The 19,075-nt window shown below is 39.4% G+C and overlaps 2 protein-coding genes across 2 annotated transcripts in view; both read left to right on the top strand.

The window, feature by feature from the left end:
• Nucleotides 1-3,240, top strand: part of LOC119719948 (prominin-1-A-like) — a 54,675-nt gene extending 51,435 nt beyond the window's left edge. Inside the window, exons 24-25 of the mRNA XM_038189433.1 lie at nt 2,015-2,049; nt 2,922-3,240. Of these exons, the coding sequence (XP_038045361.1) occupies nt 2,015-2,049; nt 2,922-2,926 (40 nt within the window). The 3' untranslated portion in view covers nt 2,927-3,240. The remainder of the gene's footprint in view (nt 1-2,014; nt 2,050-2,921) is intronic.
• A 12,136-nt stretch (nt 3,241-15,376) lies between these two features.
• LOC119720986 (adenosine receptor A2b-like) lies at nt 15,377-16,465 on the top strand. The gene has a single exon (XM_038190851.1). The coding sequence runs from the start codon at nt 15,377-15,379 to the stop codon at nt 16,463-16,465; it is 1,089 nt and encodes a 362-aa protein (XP_038046779.1).
• Nucleotides 16,466-19,075: the final 2,610 nt, after the last annotated feature.

Below are 19,075 nucleotides of genomic sequence, written 5' to 3'. Positions count from 1 at the left end.
CTTTGGTAAGCAGCAGGGGGCTGGTGGTTTCTTGTTGACAAAAGTCGCCCATGGATGTATAAAGGAAAGGGTTACGGGCTCATGATTGCATGAACTCACAAGTGTTTTGACCACTTTCGAGACCTCAGAATGGGGGACACACTGTGTGCATACACTTTGAGAAGTCTTTAAACTGATAGCGTCTTCGAATGAGGGTACAAATTGATTGTCCCTCCTAGTGGTCTCCCAAACTCAGTTGAGGGAGTCCTTGTGCATGTGTCGGACTGTCCATGGGTTCCTTTTGAGACACAAGGTCGCTGTTTGTGAAAAATGTATTACTCAACATTTACTGAAATCAAAACACAAACAGCGTCCCAGTGTTTTTAACTGACAGTTACCAAAGGTACCGTAAATCTGGCCAACCCAGCAGTGGAAAATTCTGTCATTTAATTCATTGTGCTTCCTCATGTTAAAAAAAAATAATGTGCAAAATTCAAATCCAATGCAAGTTCCGATGTTTTAGTTGTGACACCATCCACCTTCCCAAATGATCTTTACTTTGAAAAAATACTCCAGCATCTTTGTGCCGTGAAGCGATTTGTTTTTCAAAAAAAAAAAAAAAATCACATCATACTTTTTCCTTGCACTGTAAATTCTTTTGGGGATTTCATCTTTCTTGTGTCAGTCCACATGTGGCAAATAATAAAAATAAAAAATAAAAAAAACTCCAGCATCTTTGTGCCGTGAAGCGATTTGTTTTTCACCAAAAAAAAAAATTCACATCGTGCTTTTTCCTTGCACTGTAAATTCATTTGGGATTTCATCTTTTTTATGTCAGTTGGTGTGGCAAATAATGGTAAGAAATACTGCTACACATAAAGCACATGGTTACCATGGGATCATATTTTGTGTCCTTGGGCAAGACACTCTATCACAATTGTCTAAGATGTCATGCAATACCATCAGCAACATACATCTCCATGAGATCCGGTGTTTTATTTTTCTCCGATTGTAGATGTTCCACATCTCGCTACAGATTTATTTTATGCACATGAATCATATTGGAGAAGTGTTGTGAGGAAAATATAAGTGTTGCTTATAGAAATATCTCATGTGTAATTTACAAATTCGGTTGTACTTCCATGTACCATCACTTTTGTTTGCATAAATTTGGGATTACATTTAGAAATTTGTACCCATTGTGACCAATGTTGAAATGATGTAAACTTGTCCAATACATGGTGTTATTTTCATTCATCACTTTCATTATGAACTTTTAACATTTGTGACGCGATCAAGCTAAATGAGTCGTTTGTCGGCCCTTCTCAATTTTTTTTTTTTTTTTTACATTTTTGAATAGAGCTATCTTTCAGTATATATTTGGTGAAAACCCCATGTGAATACGACCTTCTGTTCAGAAGTTATGGGACTTAGAACCCAGGCAGATCAGAAAGAAAAAAACAGAGAAATCAAACTGAGATATCAACAATTCAAAATTGAAGTGTTTATTAAGCAACAATAAACATGCTTTATTTCAGGTTACTGAATATTAACTCCTTAGCAAAAATGTCACACTTTAACTACTTTTATCATGAGTTTTTCTCTGACAAAATAGTTGACATGAAAGTGGACATATGTAGCCTTTACAAAAAAGTCAATTTAGAAATTTCCACCCCTGCTGACCTATTTTGGGCTGTATCTCAAAATCATAATTGCCGACAAACGACTCATTTAGCTTGATCGCATCACATTTGGTTTTGCCGTTCATTGATGTAATTTTATAAGCGCTGTATACTCTGTGTGAGAGCTTGTTAAATTTTTTTTGTTGACAAATTTGCTTCGGTGGGACTCGAACCATAGATATTTTTTAACCATCTGACTACTGAGCTTGCCAATCACATAAAATGACATCGGTGGACGGCTAAATCTAATATAAAGTTTTTACGTCTCCCTATTGCAAACTTCCATTCTGCAAAAAGGGACAAACATTTAATTAATAATACTTAACAAAAATCCTCTTTTTTGTTTATTGCAGACACGACATGGAGACAATGCCAATGAAGACTTACGGTATTTTACATTTATTTTATGATGCAACTTGAACCAATAAATAACACTGCAAATTCGTCTTTTACATTTTAACTCATCAAGCGCAATTAAATATCTCAAAAATAGCATTTACAAGTAACTGCAACTTAACAGAAACTTAACAGACAAACTGTAGAATGTCATAAAAAAATGTTACAATTTATGAAGATCCATTTTCCTGTAAGATTTAAGGCATTACAAATTTTAACAGTTAAGAAATCTTTCCTGCAAATGCAAGTTAAAGCTATAGTCCATCATTTGCAACTATCCAAAAAGTAACTGACGTAATTATTGTTGACAAACATACTTGGTTGAAAGATAGTTATTCTCTCTGGCAAGCTGTCATTTTGAAGAAATCAACGAAAGAAGGGCTTTCCAATGGACGCACCGTATATATAATTCGTCGGATCGGTGCGCGACATCGCGTAGAGCTACAATTGGCTCAGTGAGAACGTGTCTCGGACGCTGAGTTCAGGCCCAATTCAAAACATGATTCAGCAACTTTTGATTTGAAATCGAGATCCTAGAATGCTGTTTATCTCAAAATATACAGCTGAAGCTGAGCTGAAACTTCATCAGGTTAGTTGTTCAGCACCCTTCTTTAGATTTTTAACACTTTTGTTGCTTCAAATGAACAAAATGCACAAATAACAAATGATGGACTATATCTTTAAGTTTTCCATTTTGGGATTTTACTCTTCCCCCCCTTTTTTATGGGGGGGGGTTGCATTGAATTACCTGTTAATACCTGTTACCACTTACCTAACATTGACGTGTACCAGCCGCAAAGTTATGACACTGAACATCACAAATCAACTTTGTGTACTTTTTTTTTTCATTCTTTAAATAAACAGAATAGAAAATGTCAGTGAAGGACAGGAAGAAGGCTCAGCCACTGAATCCTATGAGCCTGGAGGTGACAAAAAGAAGATGCCTGACATTGCCGATGGGATGTAATCAGGTCATCTGTCTTGAGAAAAGACAAAGGAGATAATTTTTTTGAAACAAATGCATAACATGTTGAATAATTTAATTTCAGGCAGGTGTGTGCACCACCTGTGCCTGTCGGGATATGTATACAAAATTTCAGGGTTTGCAAAAGGGGGTAACTAAATTAGTCATGTCAGATTTCTGTTGTGGAAACAATAGTGCTGTTGGGCTGGTTGTCAACTTTGCAAATGACTTCCTCATATGCCTCAGGTAGGACGCCCTGTGGAGGACGCCATACCCCTTTGGACATATTGCCAATCATATCAGAATACATGTCAGAATAAAGGACAGATTGCAATATATTGAACAACATGTTTATTTCAACAAACATGCTGAGGGGCAATACAGCCAGTCCCAAAATACCTGCAACATTTTTTTTTGCTAGGCTCTAGCGTCACGGCGGAAACACGTACAGCCATTATTTTTACACCATTTTAAAGCTTGGAATTTTAACTTTATCCCTGGTTAGTATTGGTTTGATTTTCAAAAGGGTTTTGAAATGATTCGTGTTCAAATAAAGGCATGCCAAAAACAAACTCAACCGATTTCAAGGAAAATCAATCATGCGCATTTTTCCCTAATGTGGAAATGGTTCATCATGTTCATGATGTGACGATCTTGTTGCCTTCTACTTTCTGTGTTTCCTATTCTTTTCGATCCACGTAGACTACACCTTAAATGAATTCACAATATTGTTATTTGTTTCAAGTTCAATTTTGAAATTCATGTGCAAGCATGTACCTATTCAAAAATTGCGCTCAAAGTGTGACTCCAGTTTGCATCTGATGTCGGCATCATCGATTTGCCTTGAAATCGGTTGAGTTTGTTTTCTACATGCCTTTATTTGAACACGTATAATTCTAAAATTCGTTTAAATATCAAACCAATACTCGACAGGGATAAAGTTCAGATTCCAAGCTTTAAAATGGTATAAAAATAATGGCGGTATGTGTATCTGCGCCGACACCAGAGCCTCGCAAATAAAAAGTTGCGGGTATTTTTGGACGCGCTGTACTATTGCATGCATTTTTTCTCATCAAAAGTTTGAGGGTCGACGGAAATGTAAAAAAGTCTGAGTTTTACAAAACATGAAACCATGTATAAAATGGTTATTGAATTGTTGCTGTTTTATGTCTTGCCCGTGCAAGCTTTCATGTATTTTAATTAGTGCCTTTTAAAACCTGTAGTCATTTTTCTTTTGCCTTTTCTTTGTACAAAAGTTTCTGTAATGGGGTAAAACAAGATTTAAAAAAAAATATATGTAAATAATGAATGATCAGACAATCATAGAACAAAATTGTATTTGCCTTTCATTGTATGCATTTAATATATTCACAGGTGCATGGCATTTTTTTTTCCCATTATATTTTTATAAATAGATTCAAATTGATCAAAAACAAGTTGTAATTGTAGTTGTAATGAGAATTGAAAGCGGATCATGACTATAGTGTTACTGTAATTTATAAATAAAAATATTTCTAATAATGTCTTATTGGAAAGTAGGTTTTAGAGAATATCCAGGCTTTCAAGTTTTCCAAATTTTTCCTAGTTGTTTTGTCCTTGCTTCTTGTTTCTTGAAATTCCTACGTATTCCTACTTTTGTGTCCCACAACTTCAAAAATGAAATCTCATTGAATATGTTTTTGTTTTTTTTCAAAACACTGTTAATCAATGTCATATGTAAATCACACAATGAAGGGCTTGGGCGCAGGAGTACTGCAACTGTACTTCCAAGAGCTTAGTTGAGGATAGAGCACAAGTGTTGTGAGTAGCCTACAGAACATGCCAAATACGGCTTATGATGCTGTGGACATGGGTGACTTTCAACAAAAACACTACTCCTGAAAGCCCGCAAAAGTCCTACTTTTATCCTGATTTTGTCCTCCAAAGTCCTACTTTTTTCCTGTTTTTTTAATTTTATTTTATTTTTATCCTACTTTTCTCCTACTTTTTCACCTGGGTCTGCTTGAAAGCCTGAATATCTGCTATTGTACGAGACAGGGAATGTTTTTGCAACATTATCTTGCCCGCTTCTTCAGAATTTTTACTTGGTTTTACCTGGTGGTGACATTTATTTTGAGGGGTAAAAAGCGCTGACTTTTTCAAAAGCAATGTTCCTCCCCTTCGGTTGTCAGGAAGACACCCCGGACATTCTGTTGTTAATATTTTTTCAGGATGGAATCCAGAGCTTAGGAATCTGAAGTCGGAACCATGTAAAATGTGTTTCAGTTTTAAGGCAGCTGCATGTTTGTTAGTAAAGTAACAGTCAATTTTTGAAATGTTTATGTACCTACATGTAGGTACACTTTTACTTACAGCTCATGGGTTAAGTTTATAGTCTGAGGATCAGATATTAACGTGTGCAGAGACACGCTTGAATGTATGATACAAGCAAATTTATGCAACCCGCGCGCCAGACAATTCGAGGTCAACTATAGAAACTGTGATGTCGTTTTGATTAGAAATGTGGACTACGCTATTGATTGGTCAATTTGGATGCCATGTTTTTTGTAATACAACAACGGGTTACTGAAGACCCGATATAGAGGGCGCCCGCTGAATGGCCAGAATCGCGAGGTCAAGACGCAGACTTGTTTTGCATAATTAATCGCTGAATCTGCTCGCATATCATAGACCCTTGCTGTGCAAGGGATATTCCATAGACTAGGGTCAAGTGGTGTCTATATAAATTTGCAATTTTTAGGGTAGATGTAGTATTGGTGGCTTGAATTATAGAATTATAAGTGGACTGCTTCCCAACACTGAAATGTTATGAGGTTTATTATTTGAAATATTAATGTAGTTTTGAACAAATGCATTTTTTTTAAAAACCCTTTCCCTCACTAAAAGAAATTGGTCACTTTGTTCCTCTTACTTAACTTTATTATTATTTCTTGTGGAATCTTGTCAGAATTTTATGCAAAGCTTATATTTTGGAGCCTTTAAAAACTTTTGCCTTTTTTTTTAATAGACAAACAAAAATAATTGTTGAAGCTAAACCCATTAAAGCCGTGGTTTACATGACATGAGATTGTGCAACTGTTGCCTTTTTAATGCCTTTAAAATGGGGGGGGGGGGGGGGGGGGCACAGCCGGTGTGACCCCAAAACACCCCCCCCCCCCATTTGTATATTTTTAAAATATTTTAAAAGTATGTTTTGTCTTTTTTCCCTGTTTCGTCTGCTGACAACTGGTTATTTAATCACTTCAACAATGTAAATTTCCATGCACATGAACAAATATATGCCCTTCTTGTATGATCGGGTTTCATCTCCATTTTGCGCCCCCCCCCTCCCCCGCCCCCTCTTTTCTGTAAATGCTGGATCCACCACTGTATAATAGGCCTAATTCATAATAATTATTTTGTTTTGTTAAGTTTTGTTTAAGGTTCAGGGGTTGCAAACCAGCACACTCTCCCCCCCCCCCCCCAACCATCCAAGCTAATGATGGGTCTGATTAAAGCGACGATAACATCTTTCAAATTCTGCAAAATTGGATCTGATCTCCTACAGGACTGTATCTTTTCACACTACCAGAATTATATGCAATTTCAAAATTACAAGTATCCCTTCTAGCAGTATATAATATGGTAAAATAAAAAAAAGACCTATTCTTCAGAACCAATCGCTAGATATACTTGCAGAGCCGTGGGACAGCGTGATATTTGAAAGGGGTAAAGGATAAAAAAAAAATGCAGAACACTGTCAACTTGAGAAATCAAATGCTTTGAAATGTGACGGGGAAAAGGGTTGAATAAGTGTGTTTAGGAAAATATAAAAAACACTACTTTGAAATGACAGTATTGCCACTGGGCAGGTAAGTTTAATCAACCAAACTCTTTCAGACTGACGTGCATTTGGGATTAAATATGAGTGTGAATGACCTCTGTTGGCTGTTGCCGTAATGAAATCCCCCAACTAACCCCCCCCCCCCCCCCCAATGTGACGGGGAAAAAAGGTTGAATAAGTCTGTTTTGGAAAATATAAAAAACACTGAAATGGCAGTATTGCCATTGGGCAGGTAGGCTAAGTTTAATCAACCAAACTCTTTCAGACTGACGTGCATTTGGGATTAAATATGAGTGTAAATGACCTCTGTTGGCTGTTGCCGTAATACGAAATCCCCCCACCCCACCCCTAAAAAACAGAAGCATACATGTTAGAATAATGAAAGGATCAAGTGAATTTACTTTAACTCAATTGAAACTACTTATTTGGTCATGTGATGTATCTTGCACATTTTATTTTTAAAATTTTTATATACTGCCGGCAAACATGTAATACACAATAATGTAGGCCTACAAGGTACAATACATTTTGAATCGATTATGTACACTAGAATAACAGTTAAACAATATCAAGGAAATACATTAAGTATGAATGTCTAAAAGGCCATTAAACCGTGTCAAGAACAGATAAACTGTTTAACATGACAAGCTTAGAAATTTGTTTTAAAACAAAAAAAAGGTAGGTCCTATATTAAGATTGCAATTTGGATTTAAAAAAATGAATGCGTATTCATTTTTGATTTTGAGGGCTGATACTTTAGAAAGACGAGGTTAATCAAATCTGATTTTGGCTTAATATAATGCAGTTAATGAGTCGTTATGTGGTAGATGAAATGGTGTTGACTTTTGAGTCTGATTTGTGAAAATAAATCTAAAAAAAGTGCCAAAAATCAACTTTGAAACCATCAAATGTACGGAGAGAAAAAAATCAGAAGAGGATTAAAACAAAATATGATTAAGATAGTTTGCGCCATTTTGGATGATTTTCACACCTGAAAATACACAGTGATGAAAATATTTTCTCACCCACCAATTTTAAAAAAATAAATTGATTTTGTGTCTCTCACATTTATTCTCAATAGGCTGCTCTGTTTGCCCACAGCGAAACGTGTGCCAAGAATAACAAGGAAGCGCCAAATGCAAGATGGCAACTCGATACCTCCGGGAATGAATGAAAACAATACATGCTTGGCTACTTTGTTAATTTCCAGTGGGAATGCCAGTTTCAGCCATTGAAATTCAGAGAGTTGCATTTCAAAAGAAGTGAGTGATCGCCTAGTATAAATATATCGGCCTAGTATAAATATATCGGGGAGGGGAGGGGAGAGGGGAGAGGGGGGGGGGGGAAGTGCCCCCTTGTTCCCCCCGCCCTCGCGATGTCCATGAGTCAGGAGAGGGTTTAGCAGGCATATGCGTGCCTTTTATTCTGTTTTTCTTTTCCTTTTTGTGACCCGTAACCCTCCCCTCCCCATAAATCTGCCACAGTTGTGATACACTTTGTTATTTTTCTTGGGGGGGGGGGGGTTCACTATTTCAAAGTAGACCTATAATGTTAATATTCTAGTGTACAGTTTGGGTTGACGTTTTGAGGGAGAAGGGAAGGCGACTGCACCTTTTAACACTTTTTCTTGGAACTTGCCTGTCCATTTTTTTATCACTGTTCACTGGTAGCCAGTAGGCATTGCTCCTGCTTTCTGAGCGATGCAAACGCTCTCTGCATCTTCTGGATGTTCTTCAGCACATCTTTCTTCATGGCATTCTGTAAAATGATCCAAAAGAACTTATAGGCCTAGGTCTTACTTATACTATAGTTATACACACAGCAGTGGTGCACCCAAGGGGGGGGGGGGGCTTCCCCCAAAGAGGTCAATTTTTTTTTTTTTGTATATTTTTTTTTAGTCCCACGATTTGGCCTTGGTGATGTGAATGTGGCCTGTTTTTGAACTGGCGCCACCAAGGTAAAAAAAAACCCAATTTTTTCTGCGGTCAAAAATTTTGGGCAAAATTTTTTGACAAAAATTCAACTTTTAACAAATTTGTGAAAACAAATTTTTTGAGCCCAAAACCAAATCCTGGGTGCGCCACTGAGAAACGAGGCGAGTAAAAATAAAAAACTGATGAGTATGACAATATATGAATGAGTGTAGGCATAAAGTGAACAATTACGTTAGACAGATGCACTCATCATGGAACACTTTCTCAAAGACTTAAAATGGCATTTAACTTTAAGCTGCAACTTTTTTTTTAAAGGATCCACTGCCCAGAATTAACTGCCATCCCCCTAGCCCCACTAGTGTGGCCGTCGGTATGCTGCGCTAAAGGTTCAGCGCAGCATACCGACGGCCACACTAGTGGGGCTACCATCCCCCATCGGCAACAAATTCATCAGAAAGGAAGCTCACAACTGACACATAGTAGCCCATAAATCTTATATTCTTTTTTCTTTTTCTTTGTTTTTAAGCCTGCAGATCAGTCTGACAACAATCCGAGTTATCGGTCTCAAGACTCAAGAACCCAACGCCAAGAAAGAAAAGAAAAATGGTGTAAATTTGCCTTGGTTTTCCCGAACCCTTTCGGCGAGTGTGTGTCCTTTCCGTGAAGCGAGTTCGTCGCCCTCGGCAAGTCCGATGGAGAATCCCCTGGAGAACCCTGAAATTCGTAAACATCCCTTCGCAGGTTGTCTTCCGTGCGAGTTATATTTGTACTGCCATTCAGAAAGAATTCGTCCGGTCGATAATCTGGCTGTTGAGGACTAAATTGTGCAGCCGACGCTTGTTGCTGAAGTTTTAATATGTTTTGCTGTGGAAGTTGTGCAGGTTCTGGTAGGTATTTTTTCACAGTTTTTCTCATGGGAGGAATGAAGACCTTCTTGGTCTTGCCCATAGTTGTGGCTGTTCAGTTCTACAGGTTGTAGCCGGCAGGCTCATGCCAAAATGCGAGATAATTTGTCCATTCTTTACAGATTGAGAAACTATCAAATTTGATTACATGTGTATTGCATACATATGCATGCAACGTAATCAAAATTACTGCAGACTATGACGTACATCATGCATCCATATCCATAGAGCTATATTAAATTACACGGTACGTACATGCAGCATGTACAGTACAGTGTACGCAAGCGGAACAGTAGCGGCAGACCCCAGACCACCAAACAGGCGACCACCAGCGCAGGCGCGCAGCATGCAGGCAACGCGATTGGTTGGAAGTTCATCACCAAAAAAATGACTGGTTGTCCAAAATAACTACTCAGATCTGTGGATATCCGATGGAGCGGGAACCAGTGATGAGGGCGCTCTGCAACCGGCCCTTTAGGAGCTTTCAGTCGTCACTAGGCCTACGGAGTTTTACAAAAAGAAAATAAGAAATGCCACCATGGGATTAGCAGGATTTTTTTCGGGAAAGGGGGTACAAGCTAGTCTGAGGATCAGGACATTCACGTGGGCAGAACCACGGTACGAACGTCTGATGTATCGTAGCATGTCAATTTTATGCGACCCCGCGCGCCAGCCAATCGGAGTGGTCCGAAGAAACTGTTACGTCGTTTCGGTCACTTTTTGTAATACAACAACGGGAGACCCGATGGAAGGCGCCCGCTGAATGGTCAGAATCTCGAGGTCAAGACGCAGTCTTGGTTTGCATAATATTCGAGGGCCCATGCAATGTAAGTTTTAAAATGCAATCCTTGAAAATGCACCTTTAGCATTGTGTCCCATTTTAACCTTATTTTTAATTTTTGTTTTGCCCTAAGCCCTTTACGAGGGTTTTTGTTGCCTTTTTGGTCAGGTTGTTATGCTAATGCAAGTTTCCATATTCATGAGCAAAAGTGTGATATCATTTCAGGCAAAAACCTCTATGCTATACAGCTATTTCAGCACAATGAGTTGCCCGGGTTTTTTTGATATTTTGCAGTCGTAAATTTCCTTTTCTTTGGTGATTCGTTGTTGTGTCAGTACATGGCAGTAACCCAATTTGAACGCATAGCCCCATGCCGTCTCGGGCCAGTTTACTGGACTAAAATCCCTATATAAACTAACCACTTTCTCCTTTTAGTGAAATTATACTTATTCTCGCTACTTTACAAAACAGCTATTTAGGCAGCAGCTTCAGGACGAAAATGAGGCAAATTTCACCAAAAGGAGAAAATAAGGACGGATCCAGCTTTGGCTCAAGGGGCTTAAAGGGGGGGGGGGGGGGGGGGGGGGATTAGCACACAAGCCATTGTTCTACTTTTTGTTCTTTTTTTTCTGCGGCCCGGGGGTGGGGTTGGGTTAGACCCCCTAAACCCTCGTATAGATCCGCGACTTCGAGGTAGGCCTACTACAGATGAGGTGTGGGTATTAATGAAATAAATTAAAGGAAATATGTCGGTGGAGACAAAAATGACGTCCATACGAAAATAGGCCTATGCATGATTTTAGATTTTGTATAATGAATGTCATAATTATATACACCATTGGAATCTCTCCATGATGTAGCCCTACCGTACTAGCCCTGTGTAAATTGCACGATAAATTGCACGATACATTAAGATATTGTTCGTTCTTACAGTTCATAATTTAGCTATTTTAATCTTTTATTTATTTTTTCCGGGAAGTGGTTTAAGATCGGCTGTATACAGTCTTTTCCACAACTCCTGACATTGTCAGAAATGGTTATAACAATAATATCTTTGGCAAATAATACACAATAAGAGAGTTTATGTTTTGAGTGATAACATTGATGCACATCATATAGCAAATGCCCCAGGACATTTCTGTTGGGGAACACTTCACTTTCACGACGAGGTTCGACAAACAAAGGCTACCCCCTGGAGACGGCCAATCATGAAATCCTTACTCCATCATCCAGGGGAGGATACCCTTTTAATGTTGTTCAACTATGTATGGTTGAACCTAGTAGTTATAGTTGATGAAGAAGAATGTGATGTGGCTTTGCTATCAAAAGCCCTTTACTAAAAACAAACATCAATCCTGGAGGGACATGGTCAATTGCTTTATAGGGGCATGATGAACATTAAGTATATAGGCCTAACTCAGTGGCGGATTTCAGGAGGTGTGGAGGGCCCCTCTTCCGGCAGTGACCAACATTTTCTCAAAATAGGACAATTTTCCACTTGAGAGAGCCCTTCCGCCCCCCCCCCCTCCCCGGCACAGCCACAGCACCCCTCCCCCCCCCCCCCCCCAGTTGAACCCTCTCTGGATCCGCCCTTGTAACTGTGTAACACGTAATCAATGAGGGAGCAATCCATCCTGGTTTTCCGGAAGAAAATCAAATTGAAAATTCGAAACATCGCTGCCTTACATCAGAATCCAATCGTCTAAAGGGTTCGTTCGATTTCACGGTTGAGCATTCTTTCGACAAATTCGTTCATGTTGAATTCAAATGGTCGTTAAATCACGTATGTTAATTTGTGTTTTTCGTATAAAAGGCCAAGCCATGTAGCAAGAGGTTGGTAAATAATTCAATTTCATCAATTATTGGCAAACATTTTCCACGTGTGCTTTCAATTTCGACTGTGTTTACGTGCTCCAGATTCTTATTTTTTTCTTCTTTCATATTATATGAAATTACATATTTCATGCAGAATTCATTCGGAACTGCATGCGTGTTTTTTTGGGATATTACACAAACTCTGAATGCGTTTTTGAGTATGGATGGCGGCCATATTATTATGTCAGTACAGTACGAGTGTTGAGTGCTGATCGAAGCGTTATGCCGAATAAAAAAAACATGTTTCTCGTCCGGGTTTTTGAAAAAGAGGAGGAAGAGGGGCTTTTTATTTTTTATTTTTTATTTTTTTCAAGATGGTCGCCATTTTAAAATTTCCTGCAACCGTTGGTGTTTCCACTGTTCAAAGACACTTTTAATATGAAAGACAAGTTGGACAAGAAAACTGAACATATTTACAGTATCATTTAGAGTTGCATTGGTCACATATTTCGCAAGTATTTATTTTCCGATGAATTTGTGGACTTTTCTGGTGTTTTTTTACTGCATTTTTCAAAAATAAAAAATTATTAAAAATCCAGGCGGCCTCCAAAAAAGGAAGCGGGCGGGGACGAGAAACATGTTTTTTTTTACTTCGCCTTATTAAAGAGAGTATAAACGCCAACAAGCTGCAAAACGTTACATGAATATCACAAAATCGCCTTATAGCATGCATCAAGAGACTACATTATTTAATAGGACTAGCAATGAGATAATACAAAGGCACGAATTCTATCAGGGTGACCAAAAAAAAGTTGTGCAAGCAGATATCGTTAAATTTCTCAAAAAGTACCTAACATTTCATTTTGACATATTAATTATACTGGAGCATAATTATACTGCAGAATTTTAATTATACTCTTGTGTATAATCAGTGAAAATGTCATGGAAACCCATTCACGAAAACAAGAGCTGTAACAGATTATAAAGGTTTTTCAACCATCCCAATGGGACTAATTACACAGTGCATTGGGAATGGCTCTACCGGGACCCTGCTATGGGTCTTCTCATTAACTTAATAAGCCATTCAGGGTCAGCTGGGTGCAACTGAAAATCAGTCAATCTGACTAGATTTTTCCAGTCAGTATTATTGACTTTGGAAAAATAGTTTTGCAAATTACTAAAATTGGAGTCGAACCCAACTTCTTTTTCTAGTCATATTATGAAACTTTGCATGTTTAACTAAATTCCCAGTCAATTTTCAATAACTAGGAAAACCAGTCAATATTCTGACTAAGTTGTATTTAGAGTGCAGATATCGTTAAATTTCTCAAAAGGTATACCTAACATTTCATTTTGACGGAGCATATTAATTATACTCTTGTGTATAATCAGGGAAAATGTCATAGAAACCCATTCACGAAAACAAGAGCTGTAACAGATTATAAAGGTTTTTCAACCATTCCAATGGGACTTATTACACAGTGCATTGGGAATCGCTCTACCGGCACTCTGCAATGGGTCTTCTCATTAACTAAATTAGCCATTCAGGGTCAGCTGGGTGCAACTGAAAATCAGTCAATCTGACTAGATTTTTCCAGTCAGTATTATTGACTTTGGAAAAATAGTTATGCAAATTACTGAAATTGGAGTCGAATCCAACTTCTTTTTCTAGTCATGCTTACGCATGTTTACGTTACATACGTAGTGTGGACATTCCTTTGTTTTCGTGTAGTTAAGTAAAACCTCTGAAAAAAAACCCCTCATTTTACTCACACTGTGAAAACACTTTCAATCCAATTTGTTTTCTATGATTCCCTTTAGTGTTTCTCTTCATTTTGCCACCGATAAACCTAACCCCAAAATGCCTCTAAACCTGTTTTCCAGAGAGGGGGAAACATTGTGTGGACGTGGGCAAGTCCACCACGTCGCTGCTATACCTGGTTTATGTGGACCTCTTTTGTTTGGAAGTCCACACAGTGAATGTAATGCTTGTACAACCGGTGCACACACTGTGTCCAGCGTCAAACAGAGGGGGTTCGTGGTTCAATGCACCCGGCGGACTTGCCCAAAATTCGGAACAAAGGAAAAGGGGTGGTTTCAAATTTGCCGGTCAGGGTTTTCGATTTTTATTTTTTCAGAAGACGCTTGGTGCTGATGTGCGAGCGTGTATATAGCACGTCCATGATGTTGGCATACACCCTAAAAACAGATTGGTTGAAATAACCAATATATTGGTAGGATTGGTAGATGTGTGTCCAACCAAACCGAGATTGGTTAGACACATATATCTACCAATCCTACCAATTATGGTTGTCGTATCTATACTGTGCCGTTTCTCCCCACAAATCCTGTATATCAGTATGCACAATCGGTATAGGAACAGTCAGGCCTATACTTAAGACACAGTTATGTCCGGCGTGGCTGCGCATGAGAACAACATACAGATCGTTTCGTTGTTTTGCCGAAATGCCAGAATGGTTATTTTTAAAAGAATGGAACAGTCCGAGTAGGTCTGCAAATGAATGACCGGTACCCTAATCCGTGCGCTATTATATTATGCCCGTCACACAAGATGATCGGTCAAGTACTTTATTGGTCATGTGGTCATGCTGCGACTGCGCACTTGACACTGTGATACGCACACAGCATCCGCTAGCTTTGGCTCCTTAGAAACACACAACATCCGACATCAAATGTGAACGCGTTTCATTATTGCACCAGCCAGTCTCAGAGCATTTGTCTCAGAAGCAACAGTCCTAAACTCCCTTCAAGTTGATTCTCGGTGCGGTGAGCATAATATCTCTCTCTATCCGTTATTTTAACAATTGCGAAGAATGAAAATAACAATTTTTACAAGATGGGCCACATAAATTGAAATATTTTCACAGAATTTTTTTTTAAAGACATATTCACCAAATAATATTTGTGATAATTTTTGCACGATTTTCTTATGGCACAGGTCTATACAACGATTCTTTCCTGTTGCCAACTTTCAATACAAAAAGGAGTGTACCGTACTCCCGAAGAATTCTTGAATTCTGTTAATCCGTGTTATATCTTTTAATCTATACCCACATAGGACTTGCAGAAAAAAGTCATGATCGGGGCAGCATCAGAGCTGGTTCTGTCGGTGTTCCTTGTGGTTCTTCTGACTGGTACGGCACTCGTGGCAAACGGGTGCATCTTCGCCGCTTACTGCCGCAACACCAACCTTCGCACCGTGGACAATTACCTTTTCATGTTCCTTAGCTCTGCCAACGTCGTGGTGGGACTGTGCTATCCTCTTCAGTGCCTCGTGGACTTGGGGATCCTCAACTACCGCGCGGCCTGCCTGCCCCTGGCCTGCGTGCTCCTCGTCGTGGGCTTTCTCATAGCGTGGACCATCGTCGGCTTGACCGTGGAGCGGTACCTAAACATCCTGCATCCGTTCGCCGCTCGCACGATCCTGACGGAGAAGCGCGTCCTGTGTATCGTCTGCTTCATCTTGTTTTATGCCGCGGTGACCGGCGCAGTCGTTCCGCTGGTGATTACCTCCGCGAAGTCCAACATTTCGCCGGAGGTGGCCGCCAACGGGACCGCTTCGGGGCTCAACGAATGCCGTCTCGCCAATCTGGTTCCGTCTCGTAATTATCGTTACTTCTACCTGGCCAACCGAGTGGTGGCCATCCCGTTGTTCTTCGGCATTTACCTGAGAATCTTCCTCGTAGCACGGAGACACGTGCGAGCCATCGGCGTGCAAGTTCCTGCTCCTGCCAGCCAAGATGGGCCGTCCAACTACCAGAACGGCACCGGTAATGCCGCGGGTGGCACCGGCAACACCCAGCGGCCGGAGAGGCACTCCAAGGCCGGCTGGCGACGGCAGATCCGGCTGACACTGCTGGTCTTTGCCATCGCGCTCTACCAGAGTATTTGCTGGATCCCCCAGACCCTCTTGCTCATTCAACACCAGTCACCCCCGTCAATCTACTACACCCTGACGCACTTCGTCACATTCAGCACCTCGGCGACTTACCCCATCATCTACGGCCTGGGAAATCGAGACTTTCGTAAGGCGTTGACTAACCTGTTTGGTTGCAGTAACCGGCTGAACCGCCCGAGAGGAGGCGAAATGGTGTCGATGAGCCCTGAGGGCAGGGGAGGATCTAGGCGCACTGTCTGCACGATTCCCGACAATGGTGAGCCGTGATAATACCTTAATCGCACCTGCGAGTGGAAGAGATCGTCAAGAGACGAACCGATACTCAACAGAACATAATCCCGAATCATATCAAGATTCTCTCAGGAACGATTACTGCTTACTGGCATAGAAATAAAACAAATAGACGAAAACCATGAATAATGCAGCACACTGGGTTGCTGCGAAAATGCCAATTATGTAAAAGAAGTGACCTTTTTTCATCCTTTCCAGTGGTGCTTCAAACATAAAACATTTTACTGTAAGCCCACTATATGCAATTGTGTTTTATTAATTTTGCACATGTGTTTTTATACTATTTTTTTGACATATTTATGATGCTGAAAAGGTTTTAAATAGGACTAAAAGGATAAAATGCATGTTCACATGAAAAATGAAAAGGTATTTCCATCGACTTCATTTGCACTCTTGTCATATTACGTGCCTTGTTGTTTGATAGGACACAATGTGCTACATGCATTTCATGCACAATACATTGTACATGTAAATCCGATTGGAATGGACCAAAAAGGAGTGTATTGCATAATTGGCATTTTCTCAGCAACCCAATGTGCTATTTTCAAGGGGTTTTGCCCTCAGTTTTTGAAAGAAAAAGCTCTCAGCTTGAATTTGATACCCTACAATAACAATTCACAGACCAAGTTTTGGAAGAGTGTTTTTTCACTCTTTCACATTAAAGAGGGTAGGCGCGCAATCAAGAGGCGCATTTTCACCGATAGAAACTTCACACAAAACAACGGGTGCTGCAGGTGAGATCCGTTCCCTTAACGTTCAACATCAACTTTATATCCTTTCTGTGTAGCACTTCTATGCACTACAAAAGTACATCTGTGTACATGTATTATAGTTTACGAAGCAAGTAACGAGCCATGAAACTACAGTGTTTAAAGGGAAGATACAACATTTGCAAACATCAACAAACGAAATGATCAAATTATCACGAAATACCTTACTGAATTGTTAGGGACTGACATTCTAAAGCATCCTTTAAAATCGTGGCTCCTGGTGTGCTGACATTTTGAAGAAAAACTGTATTTTTCCAATGCTGGTCGGCCGACCAGCGTTGGAGAAAACTGGCTTTTTTCCAACAAGTGTTCCTTATTTTTCATATTTAGTTATTCTGACTTTTCTTTGCAATTGATTAAACACATAAGGGGTACAAGCCTGCTAGAGTGATTCTCTGACCTTACAATTCCCCAAAGTGAATTAATTGCTCCATTTCATCTTAAGTGGGGTCAGGGAACCAGACTACAAGAACATGATAGGTTTTCTTTGTTTTTCCAGCATCTACAAGCCCAAAACGTGAAACAAGTCAGTTAAACAATATTTTCTCTAACATACTAATCCTCCAAATCCATTTGTGTCTGAAAATTCCAGCAAAAGCAAATGTTGTACATTCCCTTTAAAGCCTTTGGTGTTAATAAACACGTAATAAATGGGTTTTTGTCTACATTCCGTGCGTTTACCTATAAATCCCAGTAAAGTTATGTATTAGTACATTTAATTATAAAATAAAATGTATGTACAGAAGACTGTGCTATTTTATCAAATAACAACATTTAAGATATTATTAAAGGTGTATTTTCATGTTGTAACTTTCACTTCTCAATAGGCCTATACAGCACATAAGTGTTTCTCACTTTAAAAAAAAACGATTAAAACAACGATTCTCCATTAACTTTAATGCCTCGAACTTTTGTGCAACGATTTTCCATTAATGCCTTAGCCATTTTGGAGTGTTTCTGTGATGTACATTTTTTTTTATAACATTAGGCTAAGCGTAATAAACACCATCTGCAAACTTTCAAAAACCAAACTGCCAAAATATTATGAAATCACCCCAAATACTTGATGGTATGAGTGAATACAACCAACTGACTGAAGCATCCTGTGAAATCGTTGCGCCTATACAGGGCGAGTTAAAAAAACGAAACCCAAATGTCGGGACCATTGTTTTAGTGAAGTTTTGCATGTAGCTCTTTCAAAATCTAGGATTATATTAGCTTGAGTATAACTCCAGCTCTAATGCTTATCGCATTAGAGCTGGAGTCACAACTACGTTACAAGAACTGGGTCGTAAGAATCCCGAAATCCCGGACTGTTAAACGGTCCATTTTCCCTTTATGATCCCGACCCAAATTCATACCTCATACGATTCAGCAGACATTCACGAAGCTAATAATCGACTTCAGGCAGAACAATGAAGACTAAAATATGAAATGTTTCGTTGATTTTGGTGGCGATTCTTCAGAAACCATGAGAAAACGTCGCGCGACACTATTCTGCCGACTGCAGTTGACCCAAAAGAAACCAACACTGGCCAATAAAAACATCAGATTTGCCTCAAAACGGCCTCCAAGTTACTAGATTCGCCACCTGAGGTACAAGGAGAGATCGAGATTAATTGAGAAAAAAAAGTTTCACTTTCCATCCGACTCGTAAGCAAACTTTAGTACCTCGATTTTAATCACCGATCTCTCCTTGTACCTCAGGTGGCGTATCTAGTAATTTGGAGGCTGTTTTGAGGTAAATTTCATATTTAAGTCTTCGTTGTTCTGTATGAAGTCGATTATTAGCTTCATGTATGTCTGCTGCATCGTA

The sequence above is a fragment of the Patiria miniata genome, unplaced genomic scaffold (assembly GCF_015706575.1).
Source record: "Patiria miniata isolate m_02_andy unplaced genomic scaffold, ASM1570657v1 HiC_scaffold_9, whole genome shotgun sequence".
NCBI lineage: Eukaryota > Metazoa > Echinodermata > Asteroidea > Valvatida > Asterinidae > Patiria > Patiria miniata.
This window is presented reverse-complemented; position numbering and strand designations above follow the sequence as displayed.